At 34.4% G+C, this 19,683-nt stretch overlaps 1 protein-coding gene across 1 annotated transcript in view; it reads left to right on the top strand.

The window, feature by feature from the left end:
• CNTN5 (contactin 5) overlaps positions 1 to 19,683 on the top strand; it is a 1,356,469-nt gene that overhangs the window by 890,568 nt on the left and 446,218 nt on the right. The window contains exon 7 of the mRNA XM_054524966.2: positions 14,364 to 14,459. Within this exon, the coding sequence (XP_054380941.1) occupies positions 14,364 to 14,459 (96 nt within the window). The remainder of the gene's footprint in view (positions 1 to 14,363; positions 14,460 to 19,683) is intronic.

Below are 19,683 nucleotides of genomic sequence, written 5' to 3' on the forward strand. Positions count from 1 at the left end.
AGGCTTATTTATTCAGGAATATCTGTTAAGTACCTAATATGGTGCTTGGCACATATGCATGCAATTAATATTAGTTTAATAAAGGAAAAAGCTGTGAATTAAAAAAGAAAACTGAACTGTTATTTGGTATACATGGTGCTAGATGCTGGATACAAGGATATGTATGCTACCTTTTAATGTAAATTAATAATGGCTGTCATTTATTAAGAGTTCAGTGTAAGTCATGGTCTGTTTTTGGATAAAATGCAAGCGTTATCCCCTGACAATCAATTTGAGGTAGGTATTGTTACTCCTGTTACACAAGTAAGGAAACTGAGGTTTATCCAAGGTCACATGGATAATAAGTGGAAGAGACGTAATTCAAATCCATGTCTTTCTGATTCTAGAGGTCAAGCTTTTATACATTGCAGATGTGTAAATAACTTGACCTCCCATCACAATGACACGAACTGGCAATACAGAAAAGTCATTGACTTTCTAATAGTAGAAGATTAGTAAGCTTTTCTACTCCTGCTAATTTTAGTGAACCAGAGCATGAATCTACTCCTCTATTTTTGTACAGCCCACAAGCTAAGGAGTTTTGTTTTGTTTTTTTTTTAACATTTTTAAATGTTTGAAAAATCTGAAAGAATAATACTTCATCACATGTTAAAATCATATAACAGTACCTACATTATACCCTCAATTTTGCCTTTTGCCCTGCAAAGCTTCAAGTATTTACTATCTGACCCTTTATAGAAAATGTCTGCCTAACCTTGAACTAGCCTATTTGGGATGCCCTTCATTAATGTGAGTAATGCATATGCCATAGTTGATTTACAGAAAAAAATGTATCACTAGCAAATAGGCATATTAGCCCTACACAATTTCTGGAACGGTTTTCTTACACTTCAGTGCAAAAGAGCTAGAGCAACGACAAAACAGAAGCAAAAATCAAAAGACTACTAGTACATTGGGCTGATGCTTAATGTAAAAATGAGATTCATTCTCTCAAGAATTTATTTATATAATTAATGAAAAATTTCACACAAAAGTAACCTGTTAAAAATAAATGATTTTAAATACCCTTTTAAATGTGCAGACAATAAACTGAATCCTTCCTTAAACTTGAGTGTTATCCAAAGATTATTTTACATATTAGTTGAGCCTAAATGAAGATCACAAATTAAAACTTTCTGAAATAATTAAAAGGTAGGAAAGAAAGAATTGGGCCAAGGACAGGAAGCAGATTTGCTTTAAGGTAAGGCATGAAGCTTTTAGCCAAGATGTAAGAAAAGTTGAAAATTGATCACTAGTCAGCTGAGTTATGAAATAAAACAGCTTCCAACAATTTTTTTTAATTAAACGTGGTATAAATTATTCAGATAGAACTGTTGAGGTTATAGCTTATAAAAGAAAAACTGCAAATCTATGTTACTTGATTAAACTATACAACAGCAAATGAGCTAAGGGAATCAAGAAAGCAAGCAATTTACATCTTCAGGTACTTGATCAGGAGGCCAGGATTATTGTGAGTGCTCTGCAATACACAAACAAAGGAAAACAAATTTGGCAGAGCAAAACACTCAAGCACACATATGTGAACAGCATAAGAATTCCTGTAAAGGGCGGTTTTGATTTTTACTTTGGTTATGGTATAACCATAACCAAAACCATAACCATAGTATAATCATGGTTATACCATAACCAAAGTGAAAATTCGAAACAGTCCTTTACAGGAATTCTTATGCAGTTTGGGACTGGATTGGATTTGCAAAGGGCAAAAACCTATTTCTTTATTAAAATGCAGTTCTCAGGTTGAAAAGCATAATGTTATACTCAGAGTCAAACTGTCTTAAAAATCTATTCACCAGTTAATTATGTTTTTCTCATTAGATATGTGGAAAAGAAATAACTGTCGTCTAGAGGGGCTGTTCCAAGTAGAGGCTAGTGGAGGCAAAAATTGCCTGAGAAGTTGAAAGAAACATACATAGCAGAGGGAAATTTCTAGTAGATAATAACTGCTATCACCCTTGGTCAAAGGAACACCGCTAGCTTTAAAACTATGATAGTTTCCAAGAAACTCTAAATATTATTTTTTTGGAGAGAATATTTTCAAACTATTCATCTGACAAAGGGTTAATATCCAGAATATCCAAGGAACTGAAATAACTCAATAGCAGAAAAACAAATAATCTGATTTACAAATGGGCAAATGAGCTGAATAGATACCTATCAAAAGAAGACATACAAACAGGCACCATATAAAAGTATTCAACATCATAATCATCAGGGAAATTCAAATCACACCACAATGAGACATCACGTCATCCCAGTTAGAATGGCTATTATAAAAAAAGCAAATATAACAGATGCTGGTGAGGATGTAGAGAAAGGGGAACTCTTTTTAATGATATTTTTGTTTTCTTTTATTGTATGCAAATACTGTGTATAGTTCTATCATCATATATAGATAATTTTGTATCTTACATATGTTTTTTATTATACATTAAGTTATTGAATACATGTACAGAATGTGCAGGTTTGTAACATAGGTATACACTTGCTATGGTGGTTTGCTGCACCCATCAACCTGTCATCTACATTAGGTATTTCTCCTAATGCTATCGCTCCCCTAGCACCCAACCCCCCTCCCCCTGCCCCGACAGGCCAGTGTGTGATGTTCCCCTCCCTGTGTCCATGTGTTCTCATTGTTCAACTTCCACTTATGAGTGAGAACCTGTGGTGTTTGGTTTTCTGTTCCTGTGTTAGTTTGCTGAGAGTGATGGTTTCCAGCTTCATCCATGTCCCTGCAAAGGGCATGAACTCATCCTTTATTATGGCTGCATAGTATTTCATGGGGTATATGTGCCACATTTTCTATATCTAGTCTATCATTGATGGGCATTTGGGCTAGTTCCAAGTGTTTGCTATTGTGAATAGTGCCGCAATAAACATACATGTGCATGTGTCTTTATAGTAGAATGATTTATAATCCTTTTGGTATATACCCAGTAATGGGATTGCTGGGTCAAATGGTATTTCTGGTTCTAGATCCCTCAGGAATGGCCACACTGTCTTCCACAATGATTGAACTAATTTACACTCCCACCAACAGTGTAAAAGCATTCCAGTTTCTCCACATCCTCTCTAGCACCTGTTGTTTCCTTACTTTTTAGTGATTGCCATTCTAAATGGCATGAGATGGTATCTCTTTGTGGTTTTGATTTGCATTTCTCTAACGACCAGCAATGATGAGATTTTCTTCATGTGTTTGTTGGCTGCATAAATGTCTTCTTTTGTGAAGTGTCTGTGCATATCCTTCACCCACTTTTTGATGGGTTTGTCTGTTTTTTTCTCGTAAATTAGTTTAAGTTCTTTGTAGATTCTTGATGTTAGCCCTTTGTCAGACAGGTAGATTGCAAAAATCTCCCTTTCTGTAGTTGTCTGTTCAGTCTGATGATAGTTTCTTTTGCTGTGCAGACACTCTTTAGTTTAATTAGATCTCATTTTTCAATTTTGGCTTTTGTTGCCATAGCTTTTGGCGTTTTAGTCATGAAGTCTTTGCCCATGCCTATGTCCTAAATGGTATTGCCTAGGTTTTCTTCAAGAGTTTTTGTGGTTTTAGGTCTTATGTTTAAGTCTTTAATCCAACTTGAGTTAATTTTTGTATAAGTTGTAAAGAAGGGGTCCAGTTTCAGTTTTCTGCATATGGCTAGCCAGTTTTGCCAACAGCATTTATTAAATAAGAGATTCTTTCCCCATTGCTTGTTTTTGTCAGATTTGTCAAAGACCAGATGGTTGTAGATGTGTGGCATTATATGTGAGGCCTCTGTTTTGTTCCACTGGTCTATATATCCGTTGTGGTAACAGTACCATGCTGTTTTGGTTACTGTAGCCTTGTAGTATAGTGTAAAGTAAGGTAGCATGATGCCTCCAGCTTTGTTCTTTTTTCTTAGGATTGTCTTTGCTGTATGGGCTCTTTTTTGGTTCCATATGAGATTTAAAGTAGTTTTTTCTAAATCTGTGAAGAAAGTTAATGGTATCTTGATGGGGATATCATTGAATCTATACATTACTTTGGGCACTATGGCCATTTTCAGGATATTGATTCTTCCTATCCATGAGCATGGACGCTTTTTCCGTTTGTTTGTGTCCTCTGTTATTTCCTTGAGCAGTAGTTTGTAGTTTTCCTTGAAAAGGTCCTTCACATCCCTTGTGAGATATGTTCCTAGGTATTTTATTCTCTATGTAGCAATCGTGAATGGAAGTTCACTCATCATTTGGCTCTCTGTTTGTCTGTTATTGGTGTATGGGAATGCTTGTGATTTTTGCACATTGATTTTGTATCCTGAGAGTTTGCTGAAGTTGCTTATTAAGGAGATTTTGGGCTGAGACGATGGGGTTTGCTATATATACAGTCATGTCTCCTGCAAACAGAGACAATTTGACTTCCTCTCTGCCTATCGAATGCTCTTTATTTCTTTCTCATGCCAGATTGCCCTCTCTAGAACTTCCAATATCATGTTGAATAGGAGTGGTGAGAGAGGGCATCCTTGTCTTGTGCTGGTTTTCAAAGGGAATGCTTCCACCTTTTGCCCATTCAGTATGATACTGGCTGTGGGTTTTTCATAAATAGCTCTTAGTATTTTCAGATAAGTTCCATCAATACCTAGCTTATTGAGAGTTTTTAGCATGAAGGGGTGGGGCGTTGAATTTTGTTGAAGGTCTTTTTTGCGTCTATTGAGGTAATCATGTGGTTTTTGTCACTAGTTCTGTTTATGTGATGGATTATGTTTATTGATTTGCATATGTTGAACCAGCCTTGAATCCCAGGGATGAAGCCGATCTGATAAGCTGGTGGTGGTTAAGCTTTTTGATATGCCGCTGAATTTGGTTTGCCAGTATTTTATTGAGGATTTCTGCATTGACGTTCATCAGGAATATTGGGCTGAAATTTCTTTTTTTGTTGTGTCTCTGCCAGGTTTTGGTATCAGGATGATGCTGCCCTCATAAAATGAGTTAGAGAGGAGTCCCTCTTTTCTATTTTTTGGAATAGTTTCAGAAAGAATGGTACCAGCTCCTCTTTGTACCACTGGTAGAATTCAGCTGTGAATCCATCTGATCCTGGGCTTTTTTTTGGTTGATAGGCTATTAATTACCGCCTCAATTTCAGAATTTGTTACTGGTCTATTCAGAGGTTTGACTTCTTTCTTCTTTAGTCTTGGAAGGGTGTATATGTCCAGATTTTCTAGTTTATTTGCATAGAGGTGTTTATAGTATTCTCTGATGGTAGTTTGTATTTCTGTGGGATCAGTGGTGATATCCACTTTGCCATTTTTTATTGTGTCTATTTGATTCTTCTCTCTTTTCTTCTTTATTAACCTGGCTAGTGGTCTATTTTGCTAATCTTATCAAAAAAAGAGCTCCTGGAATCACTGATGTTTTTGAAGGGTTTTTCGTGTCTGTATCTCCTTCAGTTTTGTTCTGATGTTAGTTATTTCTTGTCTTCTGCTAGCTTTTGAATTTGTTTGCTCTTGCTTCTCTAGTTCTTTTAATTGTGATGTTAGGGTGTCAACTTTAGATCTTTCCAGCTTTCTCCTGTGGGCACTTGATTTTTAACATTAGGCAGAGTAACCTTGAATTCATACAACGTAGAAGAGTAGGCATTTAGGTATAGTGCTACTTATGCTACAGCTCTTCAAACTGCAGAGCTCCGTCAGGAAGTTGGGATGGGTATTTTTACATTATGATCTTTTCTATATTCTTCAAATAAGGAACAAAATTATGTTGTCCAGTTGCCTATTATTTTCCAAAAAGTGTATCCTGGAATCTTAGAATAATCCCCTTTATTGTTTTGTCTTGTAATACAAAGATTGAAACTGTATACATATATTATTAAAAATTTTTTACTTTATTTAAAAATGTATCTTTTATTATATGTCAAACACTGTATAAAAGGCTTTAAAATGTAATTAATTATGACGTGAATATAAAGTCTTCTAATGTATAATTTAATAGATATATATGACACATTTTCTCAACTGTAATAGAAGAATATTCATTTCAGCAACTTTTTTCTGTTAGGTTTCTGAGATAAATCATTCTAAAATTACAGAAAGTTGTAACGTTGTAAATAAGTGGGATGAATTTGTATGCTGATAACATTGTTTTGCTCTTAGAGTATCAAATCAATTATCAAAATATAACGTATTTTACTTGCTATTCATTGTAATTAATAGGTATTAGGAAAATTATTTCATAAATGTGAACATACACATTGAACTAGGTTTGAAATTATAGGTAATATATAATTACACATTGAAAATAGGTTCTGAACTTACAGTCATAGGCTGTGAGTTAAAATCATGAAGTTTTTATCATCTAGAGATGTAGTCCCAGTGTGAAAAACTATCTTGCTTCAGGCTAAATCTGGCTATACAAGTGTTTTTGTTTTTTTACACTTGCAGTATAAGAGCAGAATAGGCAGATAGTCCAATTTAACAAAGGCTGAAGTTGTGCTAGGGGAATCAAATGAAGGCAGAAAGGGGTAAGGAGTCATAGTCGTAGGCAAGAATGTAATTATATAAGAAAATATTATGAAACAACTGAAGAGGGTAGTTAAGCGTGAAAGCTTGAGAGACAATTTAATACACCTGCAAGTTATAAGAATTGCTATACTAAACGATTTGCTGGTTTTACTATGACATCCTTTTCTCATCACAATGGATTTGTAGTACTCAAACTATCTATATATAATGTATTTATCCTTTCACATTTTTCTTTTTAATGCTTAGTTTTAAAATTTTCTAAGACTTTTAATCAATTAAGAGTGATCTGAATTTGGAAAAAAAATGAACTTAGAAGTAAACAAATTAGGATTATTTATCTAATTGTTTATGTAGATGGTAGAAATTTTATCAAATGTTAAAACCTCTGCCAGAGTTCATAGACTATATTCACATTAAACACACTGATATACAACTTTTTCATTGTAGATTATTTATCATTTATATTATTCAATGTTGAAGTAGCTTTTTGTAACACATGAAATACAAAAGAAAAGACTGAAGATCAAAAACATTTTTATCACACTCTGTGGACAGTTTATCATTTCACAAAAGCAATTGCAATTTATTGTTTCACTTATGATGTAATTAAAAGTGTCTTGTTCAAGGGAAGCATATGCTGGTTTGCTGTGGTTTCTTTTTTATAATCCCTTTGGAGGACTGATTAATATCTGATAATATGTAAAGTGAAAATGGCAAGTCATAGCAAGAGATTACTCATCTGACCTGTTATATATAACCAGAGAAAAAAACTAGGCTAATGAAAGTTTCATTACAATTTGTCATTATCTTTATAGATTTTCCTTCCTCTTTCTCCAGCTGAATCTTAATTCACTTCTTATCTTCATATAATGGATGTTAGTATATTTTTTGAGATACCTATAATTAGCTCAATTGATATTTTGGAGAGACAATTTTTATTAAAAGTTAACATTTCCTAAAGGTGATATGATGTCCCATTCATAGGTGACTGATAACAAATATTTAAAAGAATTGCAGCATTATCAAATCAAAACCGCAATGAGATACCATCTAACACCAGTTAGAATGGTGATCATTAAAAAATCAGGAAACAACAGGTGCTAGAGAGGATGTGGAGAAATAGGAACAGTTTTACATTGTTGGTGGGACTGTAAACTACTTCAACCATTGTGGAAGTCAGTGTGACGATTCCTCAGGGATCTAGAACCAGAAATACCTTTTAACCCAGCCATCCCATTACTGGGTATATACCCAAAGGACTATAAATCATGCTGCTATAAAGACACATGCACACGTATGTTTATTGAGGCACTATTCACAATGGCAAAGACTTGGAACCAACCCAAATGTCCAACAATGATAGACTGGATTAAGAAAATGTGGCACATATACACCATGCAATACTATGCAGCCATAAAAAATGATGAGTTCATGTCCTTTGTAGGGACATGGATGAAGCTGGAAGCCATCATTCTCAGCAAACTATCACAAGGACAAAAAAACCAAACACCACATGTTCTCACTCATAGGTGGGAATTGAACAATGAGAACACATGGACACAGGAAGGGGAACATCACACACCAGGGCCTGTTGTGGGGTTTGGGGAGGGGGCAGGGATAGCATTAGGAGATATACCTAATGTTAAATGAGTTACTGTGTGAAGCACACCAACATGGCACATGTATACATATGTAACAAACCTGCACATTGTGCACATGTACCCTAAAACTTAAAGTATAATAACAATAAAAAAAGAATTGTAGCATGTATATACACCACATATATACATGTGGTATAATAGGAAAGTATTTAATCAAATAATTTTATTGATTAAAAACATTCTAAACCAAGAGCATCATAATAGCTCTAGATTTTTTAATGCTAATTTCAAAGCTGAATTAGTCACTTTGAAAACTCAAATCTTTTCTGCCATGAGTTCTTATTCTTGTTACCTAATTTTAGTGAATGTCAGTGTCCTAATCATAAATGGAGATAATAAGCCCTCCCATATCTGTCTACAAATTGATCACAGACCCACAAGTTTACAGTTGCCAATAAAACACCAAAAACCTTCATTTTTCTATGGCTTTTCTGTCAAGGTACCATTCAACACTCACATTTTTATTTTAGGAACTATTATTAAGAATCTTATTTGCTCTAGAGTGTGTTATGGTAGCCATCATGTGCAGACAAATGGCTATATATTAGAAAATGCTAATTTAATTTTTTTCTCAAAACATATGTAAGAACTGCTTTTTCTATTCTTCCTCGGAAACTGATTTTTAATAAGTTGTCCTTATTGAAGATTATTTTAAAATTCCTAAAATTAGTGTGGTTTAACTTCCAAACATTGAATTGCTTTTGTCCTGGTATAGTTTTTAAAACTTTAGAATCAATCACATTGATTTTGATTTGCCAATTCTATTAAATATATGACTGCAGTGAATTTTTTACTTGCTTTTCACATGGATTTAGTAATCTTTAAGAAACAGGAATTAGTATCTACTTCCAGGAAGCCTGGCAGAGAGTAGGTATGTTAGTAGCTAGTGTAACTATTTTCATTCATTTCCTTTTCTCTGTTTTCTCTTTTCTAAACATTTAGAAGGTCAAAAATAGTTTGTGAATGAAGTTTGACTAATTTTTATTACAGGGTATTTGCATGGAATGCAAAAAAATTTACAATGACCTGAATAATCCTGATAATAATAACAGGAACAATGAATACAGCCAATGGAAGACTTCAATATGCAATCACTTTGCAAGTGAGGCAGCAAATACCAAGTCAGTATTACAAAACTTGTCCGTTGTTTTTACAGAAATCATAGAAATTAAAGCTGAAGGCCTCTCATATTGAAAAGTCAGCTCAGTTCCTTAATCTTTCATATAATATATATGACACTCAAATGTAATTAATGAAACTTAATAAAATTTGTCTCTGACACTTAGTCTAATATAATTTGTCTTTTCAATGGTCTTTTTGTGAAAAATCAAAATCTCAATTTTATAAAAAATTTTAAAATTTGTGATAAATCGTATCGGTGTTCACAGCACTTTTAGAGAATTAATTGAGAATCCTTGGAGCACTGATAGTCTAAAACTCATTAGGGCCACCTACAGGGTAAATGTATAGCCACGAATACCTCAATATTGGCACTCCATTCCTCTTCCTTTTTCCAAACACAACTCCTATAAGCTTGACTTTGCCACTTATTCAGAACAGACTTAAGACTGGGAAACATAAGTCCAGGAGACAAATCAACCACAGCGTTTTACTTCTAATTGTATAGCTTTTATTCTCCTGTCTTGAGCCTTTTCCTCACTCTTCCCCAATAACTAAACCAACCTATTATATTTAACATACATAAGATACAAGATCAGTGTCCAGAATCTCCTATGTACTAACTCTTTTGATAGTTTCAGGTACTCTATTTCCCTCCAACACTTTAAAATAATGCTTTTTAGGGAATACTTTTTGAAATATTTTTCAGGTGTTTGTGTGTGGGTACATATAGTTCACTTTCTACCTACTCAAGGTGTCTCAGGAGGTTAAAAAAAAAAACTTTCTGAACAGTTTGCCAAGTTTCTCTGCCAACTCTATTACCAAGTGTTATCTTTATGAAGTCTATGAAGTCTTTCAGGAGAAATCCCCTTAGGACTGGGGATATCTCTACCTTGTTTTAGCTCCTCTTAAGTTTAGAGTCAAATTTGTAGCCAACTTCCAATAATTTACAAAAATATGTAGTGTATATTCCTAAATACTTGTTTTGCCCTGCAGGCTTCTTACCATGCTTATTTTTTCTTCACCTGGAATTCTTCAACTATTGTTTTGTTTACTTATTATTATTGAGGCAGATACATATTTTAAGCTGCCTCAAATACTTTGTGGAACAATACAGGGATGAAAAGAGTAAATGAAGAATGTCAAGAAGGAAGGAAGACAAGGCAAAAAGGAAGAGAAGGAGGAAGGAAGGGAGGGAAAGGGAAGAAAAAAGGAAGGAAACAAAGGAAAAATCTAAAGTCTGTGTGTATGTGTGTTCATGTATTAATAGCTCCCATTTAGAGAAACAGTGTGAAGTGCTACATGGTAAATGTTCATGGTACGTATTTGGTCACTCATGAGTGTGGCTGTGACAAGCTGAGCTTTGAGGACTTGGGCTTATATACCTATTTGGTGACCCAGACTCCTGTGAGCTATGAACAGTTGGCCCAAGTAGGTATGATTAATTCATTTATATATCTATATCCTTTACAGTTTTTCTGCATAACCAGTACCTAACACAGTGTTTAATGTATACTATGCATTGAATAAATATTTGTTAAATAAATTCATAAAATGGTTCATCTTACGTCTGATCAATATGGCTCAAATCTCATATCCCAAGTCTACACTCCATCATCTAAAGCTCTTAATAACATCTATTATTGTATGTTTTTCGTTTTTTTTTTTTTTTTTGTGCATAGTTCTTCTAGGATGAATAGGTGCAGTAATTCTGCAAGCTACAGTTCTAGTTACAGCTCTTCTTTTAAAACCTGCGTGAGCTTCTTAACTCAGAAAAAGAAAGGTCAGAGCAAAGACAGTCTAGGGCCCTGTGACTTTTGATCATAAAATTTCTCATCTTGTTTCTTGAGTATTTGTAAATGTGCTTTATAATAAGTCCAGAAAGATATTTACTTCAGTTTGTAATTTGAACCTGAATTTTAGAGTCTTCATATTGTGATTTTTATTTTTACTCCCTTTTTTTCCTGTAAAGGTAAAAAATAGAACATACGAACATGTATTTTTGACCTTGTGTAATCACAATAAAACAATTCAAGCCCATATCTATAAAAGCGCTTGGTCTTTTTTCCATTTATCTTCTTGGTACATGTAATGTATCATCTATTAAAATAACATGATAAACACTGAAGCTGCACATACATCCACCAAAATATTTCAAGTTCTCTGATTAAATACCTCCAAAGAAATTAACTCCTTTCTCTTCTTAGAGATGAACAAACAGTTAAATTTTCACTCAGACTATTCAGTCTAACCACCATTCCCGTCAACCAAGAATTTTTTCACATAAACCATTCTGCCTTAGATCAACCATAATCTTGCTTGGCACAGGGACCACTTTTACATTATAGATAATAATGTTTCACTTTTCTTTATGGTAGGAAAGAGTTAAGTGAGAAATGTACATACCCCATGAAAGTACAGACTTCTTTTTAGTATTTCCTTATATGTCTTTAAGAAATAAAAAAAAATCTACTCACAATTTTAAAAAATCTATTTATCTTTGGGCTTCTGGTGCTATAGTTCCAGGAAATAATGACAGAGAGACAATTCTATGAGGAAATGTTGAATTGTGCTTGTATTAAAAGCTGGTATAAAATAAAGCAATTATAGTGAAGTATTATCTTTTGGATCACTGGGATCTCAAAACACAATTTAGGTCACAATTATGCTATAATTTTTTTTTCTTTGTGTGTTTAATTTCTAGGGCATGCCTGTTCTTCAATTCCTTAGAAATAGACATTAATTTAGGACTGTTTTCTATTAAAACAATTTTGTAAACACAATAGGTTGATTTGAAATGTCATAAAAATGAGCATAATATAAACTTGTAGTAAATGGATAGAAATAGATATTTATGTTTTAGAAACCATTTTAAAAATTCAGTTAAAATAAATTGATATCCAAATGGCCTTCCAGAATTTGTAGATTCAATGAAGATGAAAAGAGGAAAGTGAAACCACCTAATCCCTAGAGATACTAAAGTCAAGCATCATGGCTTTCCCCTATAATCCCAGTACTTTGGGAAGCAGAGGCCAGAGGATTGCTTGAGACCAGTCTTGGCAACATAGCGAGACTCTGTCTCTATGAAGAGTTTGAAAAATTAGCTGAGTATATTGGCATGTATCTTTAGTCCCAGCTACTTGGGAGGCTGAGACTGGATGATTTCTTGACCCCAGGAGTTACAGACTGCAGTGAGTTATGATCACATCATGCACTCCAGCCTGGGCAACAGAGGGAGGAGGCTCTCAAAATATATATTAAAGCCCTGCCACAACCACTGCCTAACTATCTTGTGTTGTATTTCTAGGAGTAAAGTAAAAGGAAGTCAAATTAGAAATCTTGCCATGCTTTGATTTCATATTAAGATCATTTTTTGGAAAAAAATCCTCTAAGAATCAGTCCTTTTGAGTTTAAAGCCACGATTTGCATGTATTTGTTTGTTTGTTACAGACAATCGTGTATGTTGTATTATCTCATATGAAGTTCAAAAAGAGACAAGCATAATATTTGGTAGTAGAAATCAGAGCAGTAACCTTGTAGGTACATATATTTGAAAATGACTGCCTTGATTTTTACTGCTATAGAAGTTAGTGTGTATATTTTTAAAATAACAATCCCCCAGAAAAGTAGAACTAGAATTGCTCTTTTACTTTTGTCCTGCTACTTTATGAAAAGCTTAACTGTTTATAAAGAAACATCAAATTTTGTATAAAATCCCAAACACATTCTGCAATAATGAATACTTCTCTGTTTATTTATTTGGTGTCATGTCTTCACTGCTTATTAGACCCCCATGATTTTGGATGTGTTTAAGAAGATTTGGTTATACATTCAGCAAAATAATAAGTAAATTCTTATCCATCTCAAAAATATAATGTATAGAATTTTTCTTAGGTTGTTATGGACTAGTAATTTATCTCCTTCATATCCACTAGTATATTTTCTTGAGTGTTCAGTTTATTTGTCAAATTAATATTAAATTTGAAGCTCTACCTTGTATTGCTACAAAGCATATTATTTTAGCATGAAATAATTAAAATGTATTTTAAAAATCTCTTTTACAATTTGTGCCTAATGGAAGAAATGGCAGAACATTTCTAAGAAGCATTTCTTACCATGGAAACATGATTTACAGACCCAGAATTCTGGGACAGTTTATTTATAAAAATATTGAACTCCTACCATTTGCAATAAAGTAGTCTAAAAGTTGTCTTATTGATCAACCTAGCCCAAGAAAAAGGAAAGGGGTGTAAGTACTGAGATATAAATAGTTTAATAAGCAGTAATAGAATTACAAATAAAATTACACATCATTCCCTTTTGGACCATTTTCTTTTTAGGAAAGTCTTTTCAAACTGTGTAAATGCAACATAGTTTAAGGGAAGGCCATTGATCTCCAATACTATAATCCGTTATACATAGAAGTGAATATTTCATTAACTAATATTCCCAGACTAATCAAAATGGATGAGAGTAGTTAATTCACAGAGCCCATTCTAAGCTTTCATAAAATGAAAGTCACATAACTTTCTTATTCACATTTATAAAAAAGAATACTTTTTTTTATTGTATTTTGTTAGAGCATACAAGCCTCTCTAATTTGGCATGCTCATGCTTGGTTTTACACATCATTCTTAGCAGGACATATAATGAAGCAGCAGGTGGGACACCAAGTCCTCTAACCAGTTCTGTTTCTCTTCTCAGTATGAGAGAATGGGCGTTATTGGTAGTAGAAATATCAATATGTAGGAAATATTATAAAAAATAACTATTTGTGTTAAAAATGCTATACTACCTAGTTTCTATACTGGCAACTTGAATGGACTGTAAATAAAAATAAAGAATGTGGTTTTTCTATGGATGGTATAGATTTATTTCCATTGTGGTATTTAAAATTAGATGATGTAGATATATGTTAAAGCCTTCTTGTCACTGATTAACAAACAAAAGACACCTTGTGAAGATAATGATAGAAAGTAAGTACAAGTTACAATCATAGCAATTCTTTACATTCTTTTTTGCCTTGGATCTAAATGTTTTATTATGTTGACAGATCTGGGAAATTTTAGTGGCCGGACAAGAAGTGCAGTCTCTGTGAGGGAAGGCCAGGGTGTCGTTCTGATGTGCTCTCCTCCACCACATTCACCAGGTACAGTAGGATCTCATTCTTTGCTGCTGCTGCTCTCTTTTGCTATGTGTTCATTCTTTTAGACAGTATATTGATGGGAGAACATTTCAGGTGAAATGTGCGTGGTTTTCTTGACATGTATCAGAGTGCCAGATGAGTAATTCAAGATCACGTACTCTAAATATCATTAGACAGGATACTGAACTCCAATAAGATTGTTTTATTGCCATTCTGTTAACTGTCACTGTTATGCCTCTGCTTCCGTCAGTGAAGAATATATTGCCTAGAGCACAAGGGAAGTGATAAACTGAGAGAATGAAAACTTTTCAAAACAGTTTGGAGTATCAGAGTTTAGTTAACTGAATACCAATATATGCATTTTGTTTCAAAAGATAAACTGGATACTTAGTTGTTTATGTTGCTCTTTGCCACACTGGAATTAGAACTTCTAAGAAATGCTTTTTTTGAGTTTCAAACAAAACTGCAATTTAGTTAGTACTTTTTGGCTCTTTGAGGTCGTGTTTGTAAAAGTCATGGTGAGTACTTTATGTGGCTTGAGGAAGCAGAAAACTAAACTCTACTCAGATTAATTATATGTCCTTTTGCAAGCTCGCACCTAATTATATCTATTTTGTTTGAGTTTTATAATTTGAGATGAGTACTCCTTTGGAACTTAGTATAGCTTTACTATAAGTTAAGAGTGACCAGCATCAGTTAAAGAGAAAAAGAGAAAGAGAAAGAGCACAAGGAAGAACCAAGGAATGAAGGCCTTAATTAACAACTGGTAACAGAATTGAAGGTCTTGGTATGTCAGTAATTTTTTCTTTTTTAATTAGAGTGATGGCCATATTTGTTTCTAGGTTATATTATCAGTGTAGTAATGGAGCCCAGTTTGGCTCTACTGTACATATTTTTTTTAATAACAAAATAGCCTACATTGATTTTCTTAAGGCTTCTTTATCTGATCCCCCTTCTATATTTTAAATCAAGAGTATGCTGCATATCAACAGGGACATATTTTTGAAAACACTTTTATTTGAAACTCAGATAATAATTACAATTAGGAATAATTGTTGAGTTGTACCCTTCCAATTCCTGTGCATCAATCCAGTTACTCTAATCTTTCTGTGAAAGGTTTGGGAAGTTTACAGTAAACATATCTAGTCTTGCCTGCATCTAAATCCAGATTTAGGTTCTTTCAAGACAACATCTGTTTTAATTTTTTTAATGGATAAGACAAAAATTTATATTACATTTAGGGAAATTGTATAGCATTAATATAGGTCCTGTCTCATATTGGTTATTAAACAGATTTCATCCGAAGTGGTTATTAGTTGAATAATTGTTAGAGATTGCAGAAAAGGGGAAAAGAAGGGAAGAAGAAAGAGAATATAACAGGCTTTATAGAGGATGAATGAATCCATCACTAAACTGACAGGAGTTAACAATATAAAGTGACCCCTGTGGGAAAATAAGCAAGATTTTCTGAGATATTATTTTAAGGCTGTTGGAACGTGTATTTTTAAACAAAGTGAAATGGAAAATGATAGTATAGAAGTCAAAACAGCAGGATTACACATAAATTATCCAATTAACAGAGAAAACTGTATACAGATTACTGGTGGGAGAATATAATACAATGAATTGCATATATGGTAAGATAAGCATAAGATAAGAATAGGCAGTAATAACTGATTAAATAAATAATAATGTGATCTCTGATTGAGATCAATATGTGTAAATTAAATGACTGTTCAATAATCGTGTTTTACATCTGAACTCATCTGCTTGACCAAGGCCAACTTGATATGTTATTACCAACAGCTGCAGTCTCTCAACTGCCACATTTACAAGCTTCCTATTTTCTGAACAGCATCCACTATCTTCTACCCACCCCTTTAGTACCCTGATTCCAGGAGTCCTTTAATATCATGGAAATCTACAAATCATTGATCCTACCCTATTTTCATTCTACTCCACCTCCCTGGATTCTTACTTTTCTCCTTCAGTTATTATTATATTCTTTTATACAGCTTCAATTTTGTCATCTGTCTTTTGCTTTCTCACAGTGACATTCCAGTTTGCAAAACCCTACTCACGATACAGATCCCACTCTTAGCCTACTTCACGTATGAATCTATTCAGGTTAATATTACTGTTAAACAATCCCAAAAAGCAAAGCATACACACAAAACAAATGAACAAAAAACCAGTTATGCAGACTGCTGTCAATTTAAAATAAAGATGAACTTCACATGCATCTTAATGTTAACTAGAATTTTTTTAAAAACCTATTATTTTTACTGTACTTTAGTCAAAGGTTTTATGTGTCTTCCCCAGTCTCACTCTCAGGTGATAAACATGCATCCTATCACGTTGTGAAAGAGAAAGCAGTTAGAAAATAACCTCCACAAGCCCTCATCACCAAATCACACACCAATTAGCATTTGTAGCCATACACTCTGACTTCCCATTTTTTAGTATATATTATCGTATACAGTACAGTATGTAGTACAGTATAGCATAGTGTAGTATAGTATAGTATAAGTCAGATACAAAAGAATTTCCTTTTCAAAGGTTTGGCCTATTCAGAGTCCTTGTTCTTCATTCCCTACTTCCAAGGCCCACTAACTTCCTTATCCTTTGTTCCTCCCTATTTTAATTTCAGTAAACAACTTTCCCAACGGTCCTTATTTACAGAGCCCACATTTGCTACCCACTCTGTAAATTACCCCTCCCATTGCAACAGCTGATCCCGCTGAAACCGCCCTTCCTGCCAGTGTAACCACATTCCTGCACCTTTCAAGTTAGCCAGTCAGGTTCAGCTTAGATTGTGCAGTCCAGCTCCAGCCAGTGGAGGCAGGACACAGTAGCAGGGATAAGCTGCATTAAGGATAAAAACCCCTTCCCTCCTTTGTTTGGTGTGCTCTCATGACCAGACTTGGGAGCAGCATTCTTCTGCAGAAGCAAATTTTGTCTTGCTGAGAAATCCTTTCTTTACATGCTCTTTTTCTTGCAACTCCAAGCTTTACTTCCAACAGTATAGTATAGCATATGCATTTGTTGCAGTTCTAAGTCTAATCTCTCAACTGGTGTGTGCTGTAGTTCATCTTTTTTTGCCTACTTTAAGAAATTGTTTCAGCAGTACCCCTTCCTCTGCATTTTTATCAGAGATTGATTTCTCTTCTGGAGCAGTCCATCAACACGGAAACCTGCTATTCTTTCCTCCATATAAAAATAAAACAAAGTAAAACTCCATTGGCCAATGCCCTCTTCATTCAGCTACTACATGATTTGTGGTTTCCCTTTACAGCAAAACTTCAAAAACTTTGTCTTTATATACTCTGTGCAGTTCTATTCCTCTCAATCAGTCTGTGTGTTTCTCTTTCTTCCCCCTCTTTTTGTCTCTACTCTCTTTTTTTAACAGATTTATTGACATGCAATTTTTATCCCATAAAATTCACGCATTTTAGGTGTACAGTTCAATAAGTTTTGGTACATTTATATAACTGTGCCTTCATCACCACAACTCAAAAGATACTTTCATCATTTCAAAAAGTCGTTCAATCCCTCTCCTACTCATGTCCCTAGGTAATTTTTGCTATGCTTTCTGTCTTTATAGTTTTGGCTTTTCTAGAAAATTTATTTTATTTTATTTAAGACATATTTTTGCCATGTTACTCAGGCTTGTCTTGAACTCCTAGGCTTAAGTGATCCGCTCACCTGTAATCCCAAAGTGCTGGGATTATAGGCATGAGCCACTGGGTCCAGCCAGAAATTTCTTTTTAATGCAGTCATACAATCTGCAATCTGTGTATGTGCACATCTGTGGGTGTTTGGTTTCTTTTACTTGGCAGAATCTGAGATTCATCTGTCTCATGGCATGTATCAATAGTTTGCTGCTTTATATTGCTGAATAGTATTTCATTTTAAGGACACATTCCATTTTGTTTATCCATTTGGATTATTTTCAGTTCTCATGTCGGTCACTTCTTTCTCCGTAAAACACTATTTTCACTTAGCTTAAAAGATTCCTCACTCTTGATATTCCTCCACTCTTTCTTCTTAATCTCCTTTGCTGATTTGTCTCATCTCCTCAAACTCTTAGTTTTATAGTCCCCCAAGGGTCAGTACTATAACTTCTTATTTTCTTAATAAACTCACACTTTGTTAGTTTTCACCTGGTAATAAAGCTTTAAATATCTAAATATCTAAAATCTCCCTAACATACATCTCTAAACCAGACTCTGGCTTATATGTATATCCAACTGCCTATCAGTATTTTCATTTAGTTGGCTAATAGGCACTTCAATCGTAACCATGTCTAAATCTGAACTCCTGGTTATTTCTTCCCCAAACCTTCTCTAGCTACAGTCTTTTCCACCTCTATTAATAGAAATTTCATTCTGTACATCAGGCCTCAGAGCCATTCTTCACTTCCCACTTTCTCTACACCCCACGTACAAACCATTGGTAATTTTACTGGTGTCAGCCCACTTTCTGGTCCATAGACAACTTCTTGCTGTGTAGTCACATGGTGGAAGGGGCCAGAGAGCTCTATTGGGCCTCACTTATAAGTGCACTAATCTCATTCATGAGGGCTTCACTCTCATGACTTGATCGCTTACCAAAACTCTCGCCAACTAATACCAGCACACTGGCAGTTAGGATTTCAACATACTACTTTTGAGGGGATATAAACATTCAGACCGTAGAAGGTGGTATTTGGAGATGGGGCTTTTTTTTAGTTTTATATGAGGCCTTGAGGGTTGGGCCTTTGTGATAAGATTAATGACTTTATTAGAAGAGACACCAGAGAGTTCTCTTTCTCTACTGAATGTGAGAAAACAAAGAAGGTGTGTATCTGCAAACCAGAAAGAAAGCCCTCATCAGAAACCAACCATGCTGTCACCTAATCCCAGACTTCCAGCCTCCATAACTGTGGGAAAATAAATTTCTGTTGTTTAAGTCACCCAGTCTGTGGTATGTTGTTATGGCAACTTGAGCAGACTAACGCACCATCTCATTCAGCTTAATATCAAATCCAAAATCCTTACCATAGTTTGGAGAACCCTCGCCATTTGCCTCCACTTGATCTCTCTGAACTCAGCTACTGCTTTCCCTCCTACTCTCTTTCTTGTAGTTACCATCATTTCCTTGATGTCTCAAACAATCAGACAAGCTCCTGCCTTAAGGCCTTTGCAGTCACTATTCCCTAGGCCTGGATCATGTATATCCCAGGTAT

This window comes from Pongo abelii, chromosome 9, assembly GCF_028885655.2.
Source record: "Pongo abelii isolate AG06213 chromosome 9, NHGRI_mPonAbe1-v2.0_pri, whole genome shotgun sequence".
NCBI classification, from domain to species: Eukaryota; Metazoa; Chordata; class Mammalia; order Primates; family Hominidae; genus Pongo; species Pongo abelii.